Raw genomic sequence first — 19,748 nt, forward strand, 5'->3', positions numbered from 1 at the left:
TACAGGAAAATACTTTTACAGGATGATAGCAGGATAGAACTGTAAAATACGGGAGAATCCCGGTAAAAACGGGAGGGTTGACAAGTGTGCATCAAACACAAAGGAGATCTTTATTGCCAATAAAAATACAGCTATTTGATGGAATTGTGATATAACAAAAGTGACAAGAATAACATTTCATGAGTGACTTTTAAATACACCCTAGACTTAGGAAAATGCCTTTTTTATACAATTAAGTCGTCGGATTATAAACCCATTTAATGGTGTTTGGTCATGATTACACCAGTGAATAATTAGAATCCAGTGCTCTGTCTTTACATCTGGTCCCTGCAGTTGCGAACATGTTTATCAATAGCGTCACAGTGCTTTTCTTAAAACGACACAAACAAAGTGAACATAAATATCTGATTAAATTAGCCGCTATGCAAACCCACCACCTGATGATTGGATAGAGTCCATGTATGGGTTGATGGTCTATTAGGCTGGGCAGCCCTGAGTGCCCACTGATCCTGACACTGACAGAGGTTTGGAGAGCATGACGGGCCTGTGGTTCAGTACGGCTTTCCTCACGCACCCCTGGAAAGACTGGACGCTGGATGGGAGACCAGGCACTGTAATGGTGTCTGCACACGACAGGACAAAACACACATTAAGCCTTTAACCTCATTCACTTTTAACTGCACTATTTCGGTTGGTTGATTGATTGGTCATACCTGGCAGACCACCTAGATACACGGCCTCTTTGCCCCCGTTGGATCTGCTCTGTTTGGGAGCCACTCCGTGTTCACTGAACGCATCCACGTGCAGCTGAATGACGTTGCTCTTCTTCACAACTAAAATCACAAATATTTAAGTGTGAAAATATTGCAAACTAGACCCGACCGAATGTAGATACAATTGAAGCCAAAATGATTAGCCCTCCTGTGTTTTTTTCCAAATATTTCCCAAATAATGTTTAACACAGCAAGGAGTAGTTCACAGTATTTCCTATAATATTTTTTCTTCTGGAGAGAGTCTCATTTGTTTTATTTTGGCTAGAATAAAAGCAGTTTTTAATATTTTTTTAAAAGCATTTCAATATTATTAGCCCCCTTAAGCAATATATATATTTTTTCGATAGTGTACAGAACAAATCATCATTATAGAATGACTTTATGACCTAGAGGACTTTTAAACCAACCCAAAGTACCCACTAAACCTGTCCTTATCAAACCCACATGTGCACATTGGCCACATTATGCGCATGATGCCATTAAAGGGATAGTTCACCTAAAAATGAAAGTGCTGTCATCATTTACTCAACCTCCTCTTTCTTTCCCCGAACACAAAGGAAGATATTTTGTTTTTTAAATGATTTCCATAGTATTTTTGTTCCTCTGTTGAGACAGACATTGATATCCAATCTTCAGAATATCTTTCTTTGTGTTCATCACAGGAAATTCATATTTAGGCCACTTAAATGAGGAAATGTTCATGGCATTAAAATCAGCAGGTACCACACACCACTAAGAATTGTTCCTCACAATACTTCTAAAATCCCATCATAATCTCATTATGAGTTTGCACCTAAATGTAGACACTGATCAGAACACAAATGTTTGATATATTAGTACTTTTTTTTTAAGTGGGGCATTAAAACTGAAATCAAGTATCTCTAGTTATTTTACTCCACTGAAAACAAGTACTTGATCTTTCGCTGGTATAATTATTTATTAGGGTATAGATCTATACATCTGCTCAAATCATTGCTCTGTGCTTTTTCCACATGTTGAGAAATACCTTATATATCTACTATTATGTCTAAACTGCCCAAATAAAAGTACAAAATATTTTAAAGGAGAAAAAAAGAAACCAAAAGGTGCAGAAACATGTTTCAGATTCAGAAATGAAGGTGGTCTTGACTCACTTGCAATAGTGTGCCATCCTCCATCACATAGTGACTCTTTAGGTGTGAGACTGACTGAAAACTCTCCACTACCGCTGTTCATCAGCACAGTGACCTGAACACACACACACACACACACACATTGATCATCAACTGATATGTTTAGGTCAGTGTCAAAATGACACCCAATTTACCTGAACTGAAGCATTAGAAAACACAGCAGTAAAACTCTCATAAGATTCTCTCTTAAAGAGGCAGTTCACCCAAAATAAACATTTACTTTCCATCAAGGTTCTTTTTTTCTGTTGAACACTAAAGATAATATTTAGAAAAATGTTGGCCATCTATAACAATTACAGAAGTCAGTGGTTACAGATTTCAGGGTTTCTACGGGTTTCTTCAAGTCAAATTTAAGACTTTTTAAGACCTTTTTAAGACCAATATGAATGAAGTTTTAGACTTACACTTGTTAATATGTTTTAGTTTTTTTTTAATAGTCCAGTTACTTCTGTACATAGTTTTTGTATCAATGGAAGATCAGGTAATGGGATGTGTTGCTTCAGCTTTCTTTGCCCAATTAGGGAATTTAATATGAAGAATATGCTGTACAGCAGTTGTAAATTTGATCTCTTTGCAATAAAAAACGAAATATATATTTAAAAAATGTTTTGAGATGGATTATTGGTGATTAGGTGTCGGCCCAATTAGATAGCTTTTCTTGGAGAGGAAAATTTAGACCTGTTTAAAATGATTTAAGACCTACAACACAGTATTCCAGTGAATTTAAGACTTTTTAAGACCCACGGACACCCTGAGATTTCCATCATTTTTCAAAATATCTTTTGTGGTCAACATTAGAGGGAAAAAAAACTCATAACAGAATTGTGAGAGATGTAAAGACCATCTCTTTAAAAGTCCTGTGAAGTGGTTTAACATAATCGCAACTGAAACAGAACATATAGTAGCTCCTCCTCTTTTAGAAAGCCAATTGTGTTAAGTCTACATTCCAACTCTGCCATTCCACATTATTGAGCTCAAACTCATCAAGCTGCCTTTCCACTGCATATGACAAGCGACAGACCAGAAGTCATTCATTTCCAATGGAGAGTAGTCTGGGAGCTGAGTGGAGTTCCGATCATCTCCTTATGCGAAAAATTCAGATCCGATTTGAGCTGCGGATACGTTGAAATATTTGAACTCCTGCGACTAGACCGTATGTGACCGGCCAACCGAATGTCATGTATTCCAGTGTTGTCTGTGTGTGCGAGATGAGAAATAGTAGTTTTTTCATTATTTTTTTTATCAGAAATAAGTCTATATATATATATATATATATATATATATATATATATATATATATATATAAATCATTTCTATTTATAAATGAGTAATAAAAAAATACACATTCCCCTCAATTTTTATCGGTCTAATTCATTCAACCATGGTGAATGCACAGAGAATAAAGGCTCTTGCTTTTGCACTCCTTTATTTCAGACACTGCAAGAACAGCTTCTCTCCCATGTGCACGACAAAACTGAAAAGTCTGTGCGACTGCCACAAGGGGGCGTATTCCGACAGTCGTGTCCAAATGTCATGTTCAGCGGAAAGGCGGCTTCAGACTTGACTGCCTCAAAGTAACACTGAGTCCGATTTACAGTTCATTTATTCATTTTCTTTTCAGCTTAGTTTCTTTATTAATCAGGGGTCGCCACAGTGGAATGAACCACCAACTTATTCAGCGTATGTTTTATGCAGCAGATGCCCTTCCAGCTGCAACCCATCACAGGGAAACACCCATACACTCATTTACACATACACTACGGAAAATTTTTTAACATATCCAATTCACCTATACTGCATGTCTTTGGACATGTGAGGGAAACCGGAGAACCTGGAGGAAACCCACGCGAACGCAGGGAGAACATGTAACCACACAGAAATGTCAACTGACCCAGCCAAGGCTTGAACCAGAGATCTTCTTGCTGTGAGAAGACAGCACTACCACCGCGTTGCCCTTCTGATTCACAGTTTCTCCACTTTAATATCCAGCTTTCTTTGTAATTTAAATGGGTCTGGTATGTTCTGTGCCAGTTGACACATATTTTTATACAGTCAGTATCCCTAAATGACAATATGTGTAACAGATTTAATTTTGTATCTCCTTGTTCCCTGTGTACTGACTACTAAAACAAACATGTTTAAAAACAACTCATAAGGAGCCCTCGCTGTGATGTGAATAAATGGCCATTTTCAGCATAAGCAATAGCATCCTGCAGGGGGCAGGACATATCAAACATTAGAGAACATTTGACTGGACAGAAGATTTGATGAGCAACTGAAGTATGAGGTGACGTCAAATAGTTCATTGAGTTATTTTTCAAGTGACAATCCTAAAGGTTTGATTGTTTGAATCTTCTAAATGCAAAAATCCTCCGTTTTGGAGCGCACTAGAATATAGATAAACTTCAGACTAACATAATGACTCGTACACCAAAAAATGGACATTTTGATTTTATGGGGACTTTTAAGTGTGTGTGTGTGTGTGTGTGTGTGTGTGTGTGTGTGTGTGTGTGTGTGTGTGTGTGCGCGTACGTGCGTGTGTGTGTGTGTGTTTGTGTGTGTGTGTGTTTGTCTCACCTGGCCCTGCTCCAGATAGACGCTCAGCTGGTGTGTTTTCTTGGCTCCAGTGTGCAGCAGAAGCCCTGAGCCTGAATCCAGACGGACCTCCAACTGGATCTCCAGGTCCTGTCCCAAACCAGCGACTCGTCTGAAGAGCAGAGACACAGAGACGCCATGAACAAAGAGTTTGCTGCTGAGAGTTTAATGGTAGGATTAAAATGGCTGACCGATGGTCATGAATCCTCCCTGACTGGAGAAGTGAGCGCCGGGTTGCAGGGGCTGCTGGTAACAGGGGGTCACTCCTACACTGACAGATGGGTTTTGAAGAGACACCTCGTTCAGTTTCAGGTCCCGAACACAGCCCACGAATCCAGTCTGACAGACAGACAAGAGAGTCAACAATTCAATATTTGTGTTGAATTTGTTTCTCAACCACGTTCTTGGGGCTCTGCGCATTTGCCTTGTCTCCTTAACCAAACACACCAGATTCAGATCATCAGCTCATTAGCAGAGAGTGAAAGATCTGTAATTGGTGTGACCGACAAAGAAGACATCCAAAACATGCAGTGCTGGTGGTCTTTCAGGTACGTGGTTGAGAAACACCACCATACAGTACACTTAAATCATAGAAAAATGCGGAAATGTTTTTAAAAGAATAAGATCTGATGCATCATGCGTGTAACTGTTGATGCATGTCTGCTGGTCATCTAATTGATACAGCAATAGCAGTTAGTTTTTTAACGGTGCTAATAAACCTAGCAATGTCTGCAGCACAAACACAGCTCTGGAATCCGCCTGTAGCTGTCTCATTTCAGAGGCTGCATCCTCCGAGGGATGTAGACGTCAAAAGTGAACCGAACCGAGCGTTTTGAAATGAGACGATCAAGCCTACAGATGAAGGATCTCGCCACCTAGCAACCGTAACAGCTGCTGTTAATAAGTGCTGATAAAAACTGTAATGACTTTTTTTCAAAGTGATTTTAAAACTTATTTTAAGCGTTCTGAAGGCAAAACAAGATTTACAGAAGCTGGAAATATATTTCCTTTGATCCATGCATGTACACAAACATGTAATCTGTCTATCAAATCCCTCTTTAGTAAGACATGTCATAGTCTATAGTCTTTAAAGTGTTTAGATATTCAAGTAAAATAAACTTAATTCATCCATTTAAAGCTGAGTTTTTTTTTTATAAACATCCTGCCGTTATCAACGTGCAATGAATTTTTGAGGCTTTGTTTGAAGGAGCCTTTGAATTTTTTTTAGAATGACATCCTTCGTCGTGCCGGGATGACGAAGTGCACTTCGAATGCATCCTGCGGAGGATGCAGCCTCTGAAATGAGACACAGCTGTGGTTGTTGCTTTTTTAAAATTATTATTATTATTATTATTATAACATTATTATTATTATTATTTTAACAGTACATATATATATATATATATATATATATATATATATATATATATATATATATATGTGTGTATATATATATATATATATATATATATATATATATATATATATATATATATATATATATATAATGTATGTACACATGCCAGGGAGTAAGCATAAATGAAATACAAATATAAACATGTAGAAATCAAATAAATCCATTGTAGAGTTCACAAAGTTTTTAAAGTGTGTAGGGCTTTCTTATCTGATACTACTAATATATAAGCGTAATTCAGGCATCCATACCTTAAAATTCGGTTTCTTATTGGTAAATTTGCATTTGAATGTAAAATTTTGTTAGCAAAATATTTAAATACAATAAAAACAATTTTCCTCTTGATTAGGGTACGTAGAAAAGCCATTTGCATGCTAATTGTTGTTAAATGTGGGGTTTTTCCTTCTACTTCTGATCATGTGGTATTGTGTTGTCATCGTTTCCAAAAAGTGGCGGCTACATGAGTAGTGAGTAGAGTTCTTCTACTCTATACAGACAATGCTGGTGTTGTGTGAAATAAAGGGCTGAAACGATATTGAACTTTTGTGGATTGATATAAATATTTGACATGGCATGGTGGCTTTATAGTAGGTAGCACTTTACTTGAAAGGGGTGTTATGCAGTCTTGGAAATGTCAAGTTGTCATAACAAACAATGTCAACTTAGCAAATGACACTTGATGACTGTTGTTATAAGCATGCATAAAAGCTCATTCCCATTCATGACGTGTCATGTCATGATTATAAAGGTTTAATCTTATGAACACCCAGTCGAGTAAAGTGTTACCCTATTAGTATTTCCCAAAACCCAAGATATAAAAAAAAGTCACAGAGCAAACAAAAGGAAAACTAGTATCTGTTTTTACATGCACAGTTAGCTAATATCACACTCAACTGGATCAAATTGTTCCAGTGTTTCACATTCACTGAAAATGACAATAAAAATAGCTTAAATGTATTAAAAGGGGTACCGGAATCCCATATTTGTGCATGCTAATAAGAGTGTTCATTAGAACGAACTAATAGAAATGACATGAGTATGTACTGTACCATCAATTAAATAACATTTATAAAAGGTTCTAAAAATGTGTTCAAAAAGAGGACTCTTGAGGTTTTTGAAAGGAACAGTGAGCGCATGAAAGAACTGTCACCAATGCGTCCAGGTAAGGTTATGCAATACAGTCATTACTGTACTATACACAGTGTGTTTTGCAGTAAACTACTCTATAAACCTGGAGTTCATTAGTACGTACAATAAATATACAGTACAGTTCAACATTTACATGCACTGTGTCTAATTACTTTCAGAGAGTCATGGAATTGAAGGCCAGTCAAGTCCCACATGAAATATGTTGAAGAGGCTGGCTTCAACTTGGCCAAAAGATGTTTCTGTAGGAGTAACATAATAGGCCAAAGGGCCACAGTTACTGTGCCGGGCCAGAGAAGAAGAAGCTAGGCAAATGCAGAAGACCAGGCAGAATAGAAGATTAGATTGAAGATTGCGGTGCTTTTTCTGTTTGTATATCTTGCAGTAATGTCCTTTTGCAAATAAAGTCTGTACTGCAGAAATTCTGTGACTGTATTTTATTTTTTACATAAACATGTACATTTTATACAAGCTACTCTGAGATGGTTGTTCATTTTTGTATTGATATTTCTACAGCAAAAGAAACAAAATTCATGCATTTACTAAACCCAACAAAACAAAATCTAAGGGCAGAGCTGACACATAAAACAATGCAGTTTCTGTCATGTCAGCTGATGAGAGTGTTTTTATTGTCAATGTGTTGTGATGGACTAAATGTTCCTGTTGGAAGAGAACATGTGTTAGTGTTTTGAACAATTATTTGCTTCTGAAACATGTTTACAGTGTTTTTTTAGACATGGTGTATTGTGTGAGTTTATAATTGTATTCTGAATTTTAGTTTTAGGCTTTAGTTTACAATGTGTGATTTTGAGCATGACATTGACTGTTTTGTCAATTGTATGTTTTAGGTGTGTTGGTGTGTTAAGAGTTTGGAAAACTTGTTTAATGTATTGAAAAAACTGTCATAGCCATTGTAAAAAAAACTGTAACCAAATATTTGTGTATGCCTAGTATATTTGTTTGTTTTGTACAGACGCTAGGACACATTTCTCAATACTTGGGTCACTTTTGCAAAACTCTTCACACAATTCTCCTAACCGAATCTCAGCTAGACGAAGCAGTTCATTTCACATTCAAAATGCACTACAACAACCAAAACACTTTATTCAGGTCTCAAATGAACTCATTCTTCCAGAACACTAGCAAAGATTGACATCTGACAAACACACTTTGTCACCCACAAAACAATGAGCTAAAAAACCACTAACATGTAGCATTACAGTGTCTTCTTATGTAAAACAAGGACACATCTCTGTTTATAATTGCAATATATATTGTTTATAACTTTAATACAGGAATGATGTAGAATTCCTCAATATTTTATGTTGTTTATTTATTTTTTATTTGTATACACACCATCCACTGATACAGATACTGCAGTAATGTTAATCTGGCTGGTTAAACTGTGTTATTATATTTGAAACATGTTTCAATAAAATATTGCTGTTGAATTTTGCTGTCTTATTCAGTTTTGCATGATGTTATTGTTTTGAACATGAGTTTTATAAACAGTATGTAAGCACGTGCAAAATGTCCAGTACATACAAAGGTTTTTGTCAGTTGTTGTGTCTGAATGAGAAAAGGATTGATGAAATTTGAGAGATGTAGTCATTGAATGCATTCTGTGCCAAAACAATGAGAATTGATCTTCAGTTTAGCCCACATAGACTTCTGTTGTGCTCACTGTGTGAAGAGTTTTGCAAAAGTGACCTAAGTATTGAGAAATGTGTCCTAGCGTCTGTAAAAAAAACGGTAAGACAGATGAACTAATTAAATAAAAAAAATGTAAATAATACGGTGGAATGAAAAAAGCAATAAAAAAACAATCTCAACAAAAAGTCTTATTTAAAAATGTCAAACATTACAATAACAGTGAAATATTAGTATTAAAATTAAATATTAAAGGTTGATGAAACCACGGCACACAGAATTTAGCTGTTCATGAAGGGTCGTACATGTTTGTTTCCATGATCCACAGGGTTTGTTGCATGTTTTTCCCCGCGATGCTGTCAGGGCTGATACAGCAAAGCTGTATGTGTGCAGCCAGCATTTTTGTCGGGAGAGCAGTACAAGAATTGGAGAATGGCGGATATTGTCTTTTATCAGAAGTTTGTTCACATTTAGACACATCACTGTGCTGCTGTGTTTGCCTAAATCCTCCAGATTACCAGCAGGGCTAATGATTGAAATAGGCAGGGGAAGTCAAGAGACCTGCTGCACTGAGTCTGCATTCAGAAAGGGGATTGAGGGAAAAGTCCTTATTTATAGTGTTTATATGAGCACGAATATCTTTATTATGATATAAATTGTGGTTCTGTGTATATGAAATGACAGATGACACATGTAGCAGGGCATTAAATTACTGTTTATTGCTTTGCATTTTAACTTTGTAAACTATAAAATTATGCATCTCCTTTTGTTGGTTTGTGTCTCATTTCAAGAGTTCACACTTAGCTGATAATCAATAAAGCGTATTTGGCATGCTGTCCCGGGAGAGAGCCCTGAGCTCGTAATATCCTCGAGCCCAGGGCTCCCTCCCGTTAGAAGGGCGAGAGGGGAGTTCGAGTTCAGGTAGGTCTCGAGAACTCCCCTGCTTGTCGCCGTGTGAGAAGTGTCAACTAAAGCTGTTTTAGGTGATAATTGGTTAAGTCGATTGGCTATGTTTTGTTTTTGGACGGTGGGAGGAAACCGGGGAACATGGGGAGAGCATTTAAACTCTGCACAGAAACACCAACCAGCCCAATAAGAGGTTAGACCAGTGGAGTTCTTGCTGTGAGGCAACAGTGCTAGCCATTGGGCCACCGTGTCGCCCTATCAGAAAAGGGGGAGGAAGTAGGGGTGGAAGGGGGGAAGCTTCAAGACGTAGAAAACTGGATTTATAATACTACATTTATAATGCTTCTGTAATCATCTAATAGGTCAGATTACGGAGCTAATGAGGAGCCAGCCGTATTGATCATAAGCACGTGATCCTCTCGAAATTAGTTTATAAATAAACCACACTGTGTGAGCTAACTGACAACAGTTGTTCGCTCCCCTCCTTCTCCCCTGCTCTGCTGGCCACGCCCACTCCTACCCCTTGCTCACGGAGCTCCACGCCCATCATGATGCGTCTTTTGAAAAAATTCTGAGGTACATCTGAACCGAAAGTGGGGGGTATCATGGCCCTTTAAACTAAACTCTATAGCAAAACAGGTGAAGTCAGCTGTTCTATATAATATTTGTGTGCAACTGTGATTAATAGTGAAAGATCTCGTTTGTTCAGTTGAGTATAATCAGTGTTTACCGTGGCTGCGCTGTGGTCTACAGGAAGTCCTCCGACATACAGCGGAGCAGCGAACACACTCTTCCCTCCAGCAGACACTCTCTTGTTCTGCGTGTCGATGCCGTCCACAGTCAGAGACCCCCGGTCGCCCTCCACCTTCACAAACACCTGCAGCATTTCATTCACAAATCAGAGATCTGGAAACCTTCGCCCGCACTCCTGTGTAAAGTCAAGCCTCCTACACATACGAACCGTGTGCCACAGGCCGTCGCTGTATCTCTTTTTGCTGCGTATGCTGGTCTTCCTTTTCCCACCGTTGACCAGCAGAGTCAGATGACCGTCAGACACAGAGAGCGCCATCATCCTCTGGCCTTTTCCTCCCGCCACATGGAAGATCAGGCCACTGGAGGAGTTCACGCGCACACTGATGGAGATGTGCGGCCTGAAACAACAGGTTTACACACAGTGAATGCATGAGAAATCATCATTTTAAGGCCAATTCACACTGAACAGATAATCGCCAATAAATAAGTCTGCCGGAGTTTGTTGGATCAGTGGGTTACCACAGTTGGTGTCCATTGCATGCTTAATCAACATTTGGATCATGGAACGTCTGAGCAGTGCGATGTGATTTTCCAACAAATGGCAACAAACTTCATTTCACTGAACTTCATTTAATCTGGGACAGGATAGGCTTCATGTAAATGTCACATAAACGTAAATGTTTTGGGGGTTTTTGCCTCACTTTGCCTCACTGAGTCTTTGTATAAAAACGTCTGCTTAATGAGTAAATGTGAATGTAAAGATGTATTTTTAGCCCAGAGAACAATCTTTTTTAATTAATTAATTAATAATAATTATAAAAAATCCTATATTTTTGTTAAAATGTAGTTTTTTTAAACATTCAAACATTTACACAATAAATGTTGACATTGACAATAGAAGATACAATATACAAACAAGACATAAGTAAAATAATAATAGAAAAATAAAATAAGTTAATAATAATTGAAAATAGGCGAAGAAAATGGCGCAGTAGGTAGTGCTGTCGCCTCACAGCAAGAAAGTTGCCGGTTTGAGCCTCGGCTGGGTCAGTTGGCATTTCTGTGTGCATGTTTGCATGTTCTCCCTGCATTCGCGTGAGTTTCCTCTGGGTGCAGACATGCGGTACAGGTGAATTGGGTAGGCTAAAGTGTCCAGTAGTGAATGAGGTGTGCGTGGATGTTTCCCAGAGATGGGCATCCGCTGCGTAAAACATATGGCTGGATTAATAAAGCGACTAAGCCGAAAAAAAAATGAATAAATGAATGAATAATTGAAAATACACAAACAAAAAAAACTAATAAAAATAAAACGCTGACCTTGAGTTTTAATCTAAATGACTCTGATCCTCTTCCATTGAACTATTTCCTGTAGAATTCATGTCTTTAAAATAATCTATGAAAGGTTGCTAGATTTGATAGAATTTGTCTTCTTTCTTTTTAACGCATAATCTGATTTTCCCCAGTTCCAAATGCTTCATTACATCCCTCATTAAGTGTATATATGTAGGAGAAGCTTTCTGTTTCCAGTTTAATGATATTCAAAAGTATTATTACTTTATTCATTATTTGTGGCAGTAGTTATGGCAGTGTGAACAGAACTTTTTTATTTATGCTTTTTTTTTGGAATTTGTCTGTGTGGTGTTAATTGGCCTTTAAAAATCAGTTTTGGGTTGATATTAGTCAATTATTGGGTCGATACTGGATGCTATATGCTGGATGCCATTCATTCATTTTCTTTTTGGCTTAGTCCTTTTATCAATCCGGGGTCGCCAAAGCAGAATGAACCGCCAACTTATCCAGCATGTTTTTACACAGCGGATGCCCTTCTAGCCGCAACCCATCTCTGGGAAACATCCACACAACCTCATTCACACTTATACACTACAGACAATTTAGCCTACCCAATTCACCTGTACCGCATGTCTTTGGACTGTAGGGGAAACCGGAGCACTCGGAGGTAACCCATTGCGAACACGGGGAGAACATGCAAACTCCACCCAGAAACACCAACTGACCCAGCCGAGGCTCGAACCAGCGACCTTCTTGCTGTGAGGCGACAGCACTACCTACTGCACCACTGCATCGCAGATGCTATATTATATCATATATATTTAAGATTTTTTATATGTAAGCTAGGGAAAAAAAGTTTGAAATGAAAATTGTTGTTTTCTCTGGATTTATGTGTGTGATGTTGATTTATTCTGTAAATTATTAATAACGTTTCTTCCAATTTTAAAATAGAAATGTTGTCATTTCCAGCATTGTCTTTGCATTAAAAACTAAACTGCCATGTTATTGACATGTTTATGTTTACCACAAAACACAATACACATGTTTTAACTTTAGATTACTTTAAGACATGACCAAAAAAAAAAAGTGAACTTTACAAATGAACTTTAGAAATAAAGATTTGGTCAAATAACCCAAGCCACTTATTTTCTCTATACCATTACTATTGTTCATTTTCTTGGGAAAAAAAGCTCATATTTACTTGAAAATAAATGTTATCATAACTTTATACAATAAAAACAAGTATTAACATTACTCAAATCCTACCTGATAACATTACTCATACCTGATAAATTCAGAGAAATAAACATTTTTATGTGGTCTCTTTTTTCTCTAATCTATATAATATCCTAAGATTTCTCCTTGTATCTATTGTTAAAAACAAACAAAAAAGAAATCATAATGCTGCTAAATTTAATATATAGTTTTTCTGATCAACACTAAACCTATTTTTGCAGTTTATTTTTTATGGACAATAATATAGAATATTAATATTAGTCATAATGGTAATAAGTATTGGGATTGTTTTTGAAACACTCACGCTTGCTAAAAGGCTTGAGGCAGCGAATCAAATCTCATGTAGCCGTGGGTGGAGCCACTGAAATGGTGGGCGTCGACCTCCTGAACAGACATGTCACCCTGACAGGAGTCACGAGCCATTCGACTTCTCGAATTTCCAGGAGCATTCTGCTGCATTTACACAAACACACACAGATTTCATGTGTGATTATTGAAATTATTAGGCAACACTAAGAATTAAAATACAGAAATAATAATAACGCAACATATAAATTAAAACATGGCAAAATATAAAAACAGTAAGACAATAAAATACTGTGATATTAATAAACAATAAAATAATTTCATAATCCTTTTATTTAAAAATCTTTTATTACAAAATATAACACTAGTAAAGTAAAACAAAAAATTATAATAAAAAAACATTAACATAAATGAATAATCCTTAAAGCAATACGATAATGATTTTTATTTTAAAATGTTCTGTTAAAATTAAATAAATAAATAATATTAACAAAACACTAAAAATTAAAATCCAAAAATGTTCTAATGAAATAAACATTAAGATGATTAAATATATATATTCATACAATGATATAGTTTAATAGTAATCATTAAAATAATATGATAATGCATGTAATTAAAAATGTTATATTAAAAATAAAAAAAAAAAATAAAACGAATAAACAAAACAATAATAAAATTAAATAAATAAATAAATAAAATAAATAGAATAAAATATAAGAAATAAATATAATAAAAAATATATAAAATAAGATAAAATAAAATTATTAATTCAATTAAATTCATTAAAAAATTAATTAATTAAATTAAATTAAATATTTCAAGCAGCACCTTCTTTGGCCGTGGTGAATCTAATATCTCCAGTGGGGCTGAAGCATCAGGGCAGGTGAATGTGTATTTGCGTCCCTCTAGAGCTGTTTTCCAGATCTTCTACAATCTGTGGGTTCGCTTACTCTAAAAACACATGTAGAAATGCTGACAGCAGATCTTATGGCAACCTTTACACAGCTCATACATCTCATAAGATGTAGCATTCACTAGCATTAGCTCTATCAGTCTACTTCTTAAAAGTCTTCTCAGCAGCACAAACCTCTTGATGAAGAAGTTGCTGATGCAGCCGGTGAGGTTGGTCAAGGCCATCTGACTCCGGTGTTCCGCCAACATAGGTAAGCCCTCCTGCAGTGGCGTTTCTGCTAGTAGCTACATTACCAGTTTCTCTAACACTCTCGAGCACATCATCTATATAAATGCTCAATCTAAACAAAGACAAAACTGGTCAGAAACTCACAGACAAAACACAATTAATGGCATACAGTTGAAGACAAAATAATTAGCCTGGCCTGTAAAAGTTGAAATCTTTTTCAGATTCAAATGTTTTCTAACATCAAGTATTACCTATTATATATCTTTTCTTCTAGAGAAAGTTGATTTCATTATAATAAAAAGCAGGCTTTAAAATGATTGAAATTATTGTTATTGTTATTTAGCTATTGTATACACTCCCTCTTTTATGCATCAGGTGCATTGTTAGAAACACTTCTATGTTTCTTTTGTACAGAGAGCTCTTTTAATATTTTATACTTTGTACTTCTCTTTTCTATAACCACAAACTCTACACTACCTGACAAAAGTCTTGTTGTCGATCCCAGCTATAAGAGCAACAAATAATAACTTGACTTTTAGTTGATCATTTGGAAAAGTGGCAGAAGGTAGATTTATCTGATGAATCATCTGTTGAACTGCATTCCAATCATCACAAATACTGCAGGAGACCTACTGGATGGACCCAAGATTCTCTAGAAATCAGTCAAGTTGGTGAAAGAAAAATCATGGTTTGGGGTTACATTCAGTATGGGGGCTTGCGAGAGATCTGCAGAGTTAATGGCAACAGCAACAGTCTGAGGTATCAAGACATTTGGTGCTGCTCATTACATAAACCAAAGCAGAGGGCAAATGCTTTAGCGGATAGTGCTCCTTCTCATACTTCAGCCTCCACATCAAAGTTCCTGAAAGGAAAGAAGGTGAAGGTGCTCCAGGATTGGCCCGGTCACCAGACACCATGAACATTATTGAGCATGTTTGGGGTAAGATAAAGGAGGAGACATTGAAGATGAATCCAAATAATCTTGATGAACTCTGAGAGGTCCTGCAAGAACGCTTTCTTTGCCATTTCAGATGACTTTATTATAAGTGATTTGAGACATTGCAGAGATGTATGGATGCAGTCCACCAAGCTCATGGGAGTCATACACAATATTCATTATTTTTCCATTGCACCATGACTTTATATTCTGCTGTACATTATTTCTCTTAAGTGACAAGAATTTAGTCTAAGCAAAGTCAGACCTTACTGTCCTAATTAAATAATTAAAAATGAAGACAGGATATATTTTGTTTGGTAAAGTAAGCATAATCTTGAGGCCTTTGATTTCATATAAGCCACTTCTGATACCAAATGATCAACTAGAAGTGTCAAGTTATTATTTGTTGTTCTTAAAACTTGAATAGGCGACAAGACTTTTGTCAGGTAGTGTATATGACAAAGACAAAAAAATAGTTATTAGAAAATAAATATTAAAACGATTACAATAAAAAATGTGTTAAACAAATCTTCTCTCAGCATGTAGGAAATATCGAAAAAATAATAAAAGGATCTAATGGGCTTAATAATTTTGCCTACAACTATGTACATATACGGTATACATACACATTTGGTCTCGGTAAACTGCAACATAATGACTGTTGTCATCGTTGTACGTCTTCTGAGACTTGACTTCCTTCTGTCAGTGCTGACCAGCACATGACCGTTGTCTAACATCACCTGACACACGTTATCCTGAGGAGACAAAACACAGCCATCACCAAAACACATCCTTTCAACAGGAATCCAGCTTTTTTTAATGAATTTTTTTTTTAATTTATGAACATCATTGCTTCCAAATGTAAATCTTAAAGGGATACTTCACTCAAAATCATTTACTAACCTTCCCGTGATTTTAAAACCTTTATTGCTTTTCACAAAAAAAACATATTTTGAAGAATGTTGGGAGGAGGGGGGGGGGGGGGGGGGGGGGGGGGGGCAGCCATTGACATCCATAGTAGAAAAAAATTATTATGGAAGTCAATAGCTGCCAGCATTTTCAAAATATCTTCTTTTGTGTTCAACAGAAGTAAGGAACTCATAGGTTTTGAACAAGTGAAGGGTGAGTTAAATGTTTTTTCATGTAATTTTTGAGTAAACTATCCCTTTTAGCATTGTAAATCATACCTTGTTTTGATGGTAAAACATGAGGCCATTTTGCTGTTGTGTTCTGAAGCCAATGCCGCCGTAGAAGCCGTTTGCCAGATCCACATAATCCATCTTCAAGCCCAGGTAACCTTCACCCGTGAAATGAGCCTCACGAGTAAACTGGTAAACACAAACGCACACACAAGCACAAGTGTGAATACAGCAGAGCTCACATGTAAAGGAAAAAATTACAGTCAGGAATCATAAGGAATTTATAGATTTTAGCTTTGAATCTGAATTATTATGCAGCCCAATTAAATTTGATGTTTCACAGAAGAAATAATGTTCATTTTGTATAATTTATTTGGGAACACTTTAAAATAATGGTCCATTAGTTATTCATGTATTTATGAACAAATCAGTAATACATTTATTACTGTATTTATTCAACTTTGTTGCCGTTAGTTAATGTTATTTAAGATAACTTACATTAGTTCCTGTTAATTTACTGTGGATTAATTAATGTTACAACATGTTAACTAAAGCACAATTTTTGGATTTCAATAATCCATTAGTTAATGCTGAATTATGATTAATAAATATTTTACAAGATTATTCATACGTAATGTTAGTAAACACATTTGACCATTATTCTAACATTTTACCATTTATTTTTATATACATGTAGGAGAAACAAGTGTTGAACACGTCACCATTTTCTCAGAAAACATATTTCTAAGCTACTGTTGATTTGAAATTTTCACAGATGTTGATAAGAACCAAAGAAATCCAAAACTAATTAATTTACAGATGAAGTTCTGTGTAATAAAATGAAACAGCAGCAGATGAAATCTCTCAGTAGTTCTTCAGCAACCCTCTGCCCTTTGTCATTGTAAATGAATATTAGCTGCTTCAGTCCAATCTACATTATCAGAATGATAAAGTTGAAACCAGGGCGGACATTTCAGCAAGACAATGATCCAAAACAAAGCCAAGGAAACTCTCAAATGCTTTCAGAGAAAGAAAAACAAGCTGTAGATGGCCCAGCCAATCACCTGACTTGAGTCCAATATAAAATATAAATTAAAGATCATATTAGATAGACAAGACACACAGAACCATCAAGATTAAAAAAAAAAAAAAAAAAAATCGAACCTGAGCAATTCATGTGACTTCATTCTCCATATGAGAGATATGGATATGACTCCATATGACTTTAAGCAACCATCACCAAATAAGCCTTTTATATAAAGTAATAAATACATTTCAGTAGTTCAGTACATTATCCTTGTGTCAATCCACTGTTAATACACATAACATTTTTTCAGATTTCTTTGGTTTTGTTACATATTTATGTTTGTATTGTTTGGGTTTTAACCAAAATCTGGTTCAATTCCATGTCAACAGCTCCGTGTTGTATACTTTCCCCCACTCTATAAAGAAACAGCAGAAAGACTTAAGTTGATTTAAAGACAGATAATTGAATAAATGATTACGTTTAAAATCTGTATTAAAATACATTGGTTATGTTTATTGAAGTGACTTGCTGCTTGTTTAACTACTTATTTAAAATGAGTCGAAATTACACAATTCTTAAGGGTTTTTTGGGGACAACTTAATTGTTGTAGCTTCTATCCCCTTAAATTTGTCAAATTTATTTAGTTAAATTAATCGACAACAAGAAGGAATGGTGTGGAACCCATTTTATTTACAGTGAATGATAAACCTGTCTATTTGTTTAGGAGTGCATTCAGTGCACTATTCAGCGCTTCCTAATGTCTGTGGTATTTAAATGCTTCTGTCAGAAATCATCTTGTGTGGACACCCAAATTACTAGTGTCTCTAATCCTATCTTGTCAGAACAGGACGTGTGTAACGGAGCAAACACTAGTATGTTCTCCCATCACAGAACAATGTTCCTTAAGCAACAGCTGAATAAAGTGTGATCTCGCACCAGCAGGTCATCTGGACAGCCATAACTGATGCCTGAACTTTGCATGGTCTTCATTTGAACAAAGCTCCTCAAGGCCTTTACGCTTCTGAAGCAGCCCCTGATGGAGCCATGCTTGGGATAGATGCTCTTTAAACTGCAATGCCACAAAGAAAGTGTTAATTACACAACCTGTTGACAAGCGCACATGCACATACACATACACTGTAAAAAGCGACGAGTTACTCTTAAAAAAAGTGAGTAAACCTGTTGATTTTAAAGGTAAAGTTGATTTTACTTTAAAAAGTCAAGTAATATCATAGATTTATCTGTTCAGAAACCTTTTTACATATGATGTCGAAATGTCAAGAGGTGCTGGACATTTTATTTCAAGTTACAAACATTTTTCTTCCCCAAAGATCCTGTATTGTTATTGTTAAATGATAACTCTCAATTTCCCTTAAATGCAAAGGACTGTAAATTTTGGTCCGTAAACAACTGCCTACAAAGTAGCATGCTGGTACAGAGGTGGAACCCCCTCGTAATCTGTTCATTAAACATTTACCATTGGAAATACTGTACCTAGAACTGTCTTTAGCACGGATCAACCATTTAAACTGGACTCATAGATGCTGTGGAAAATCTATATATGCAACATCAAGGAAATCTTGGACACTTAACCCTCATCTGATACTTGTGAATGTCAAATTTTATGTACTTTATTTAATTGCTTGGTCTACACTACAGTTATCCTGTGATTCCTGATGCGCATATAATGGAAAGGGGGTAGTAGTTGTTAAAAGACCTTTCTGTCTGATTGTAAAATGTTATATATAATTTTAGAAAAATAAAACTGAATTACAAAAAAGTCAGTAAGACAATTGACTTCATAATTATGCACATAGTTTGTTTATTTAATAATATGATACAAGGCAATGAGATTACTTCTTGTAAGTAGAGTTAACTAATTGCTTTTTACAGTGTCGCTGAATGTAAATATCTGCATGCTCACTCATTGGGCATCTGAGCTTCTGGCACTCCCCCTAAGAAGTATTTTCCTGTGAAATTGAGTTCAGCGCTGTTAAGTGTGTATAGCGTCAAACGATCCAGCCTCACAAGCATTTTCATGTTGACAAGTTGAAAGATGACATGCAACTGAAAAAAAAACACAATGAATGATTCCGTGAAATGAACAGAATTTAAAAGAGATGGTGCTGACGCTGGCAAGAATATATTGAATAAATAGTAAGTATCACTCACAGATTTAATGTCAGCATTGCTGATTTTTGTTGACGTAAATGATCCAGGCATCAAAGATCCCACAACATTATAAAAGACCCTCAGAAAG

General features: G+C 36.0%; 1 protein-coding gene across 1 annotated transcript in view; it reads right to left on the reverse strand.

The window, feature by feature from the left end:
• Positions 1–87: 87 nt before the first annotated feature.
• lama5 (laminin, alpha 5) overlaps positions 88–19,748 on the reverse strand; it is a 176,182-nt gene continuing 156,521 nt past the window's right edge. Inside the window, 19 exon segments of the mRNA XM_056448715.1 lie at positions 88–623; positions 714–833; positions 1,907–2,000; positions 4,523–4,641; positions 4,644–4,652; positions 4,732–4,879; positions 10,387–10,533; positions 10,618–10,807; positions 13,240–13,388; positions 14,073–14,162; positions 14,164–14,189; positions 14,303–14,375; positions 14,377–14,497; positions 15,951–16,026; positions 16,029–16,077; positions 16,510–16,650; positions 18,425–18,557; positions 19,413–19,555; positions 19,661–19,747. Of these exon segments, the coding sequence (XP_056304690.1) occupies positions 478–623; positions 714–833; positions 1,907–2,000; positions 4,523–4,641; positions 4,644–4,652; positions 4,732–4,879; positions 10,387–10,533; positions 10,618–10,807; positions 13,240–13,388; positions 14,073–14,162; positions 14,164–14,189; positions 14,303–14,375; positions 14,377–14,497; positions 15,951–16,026; positions 16,029–16,077; positions 16,510–16,650; positions 18,425–18,557; positions 19,413–19,555; positions 19,661–19,747 (2,061 nt within the window). The 3' untranslated portion in view covers positions 88–477.

Source organism: Danio aesculapii, chromosome 23 (assembly GCF_903798145.1).
Source record: "Danio aesculapii chromosome 23, fDanAes4.1, whole genome shotgun sequence".
NCBI lineage: Eukaryota > Metazoa > Chordata > Actinopteri > Cypriniformes > Danionidae > Danio > Danio aesculapii.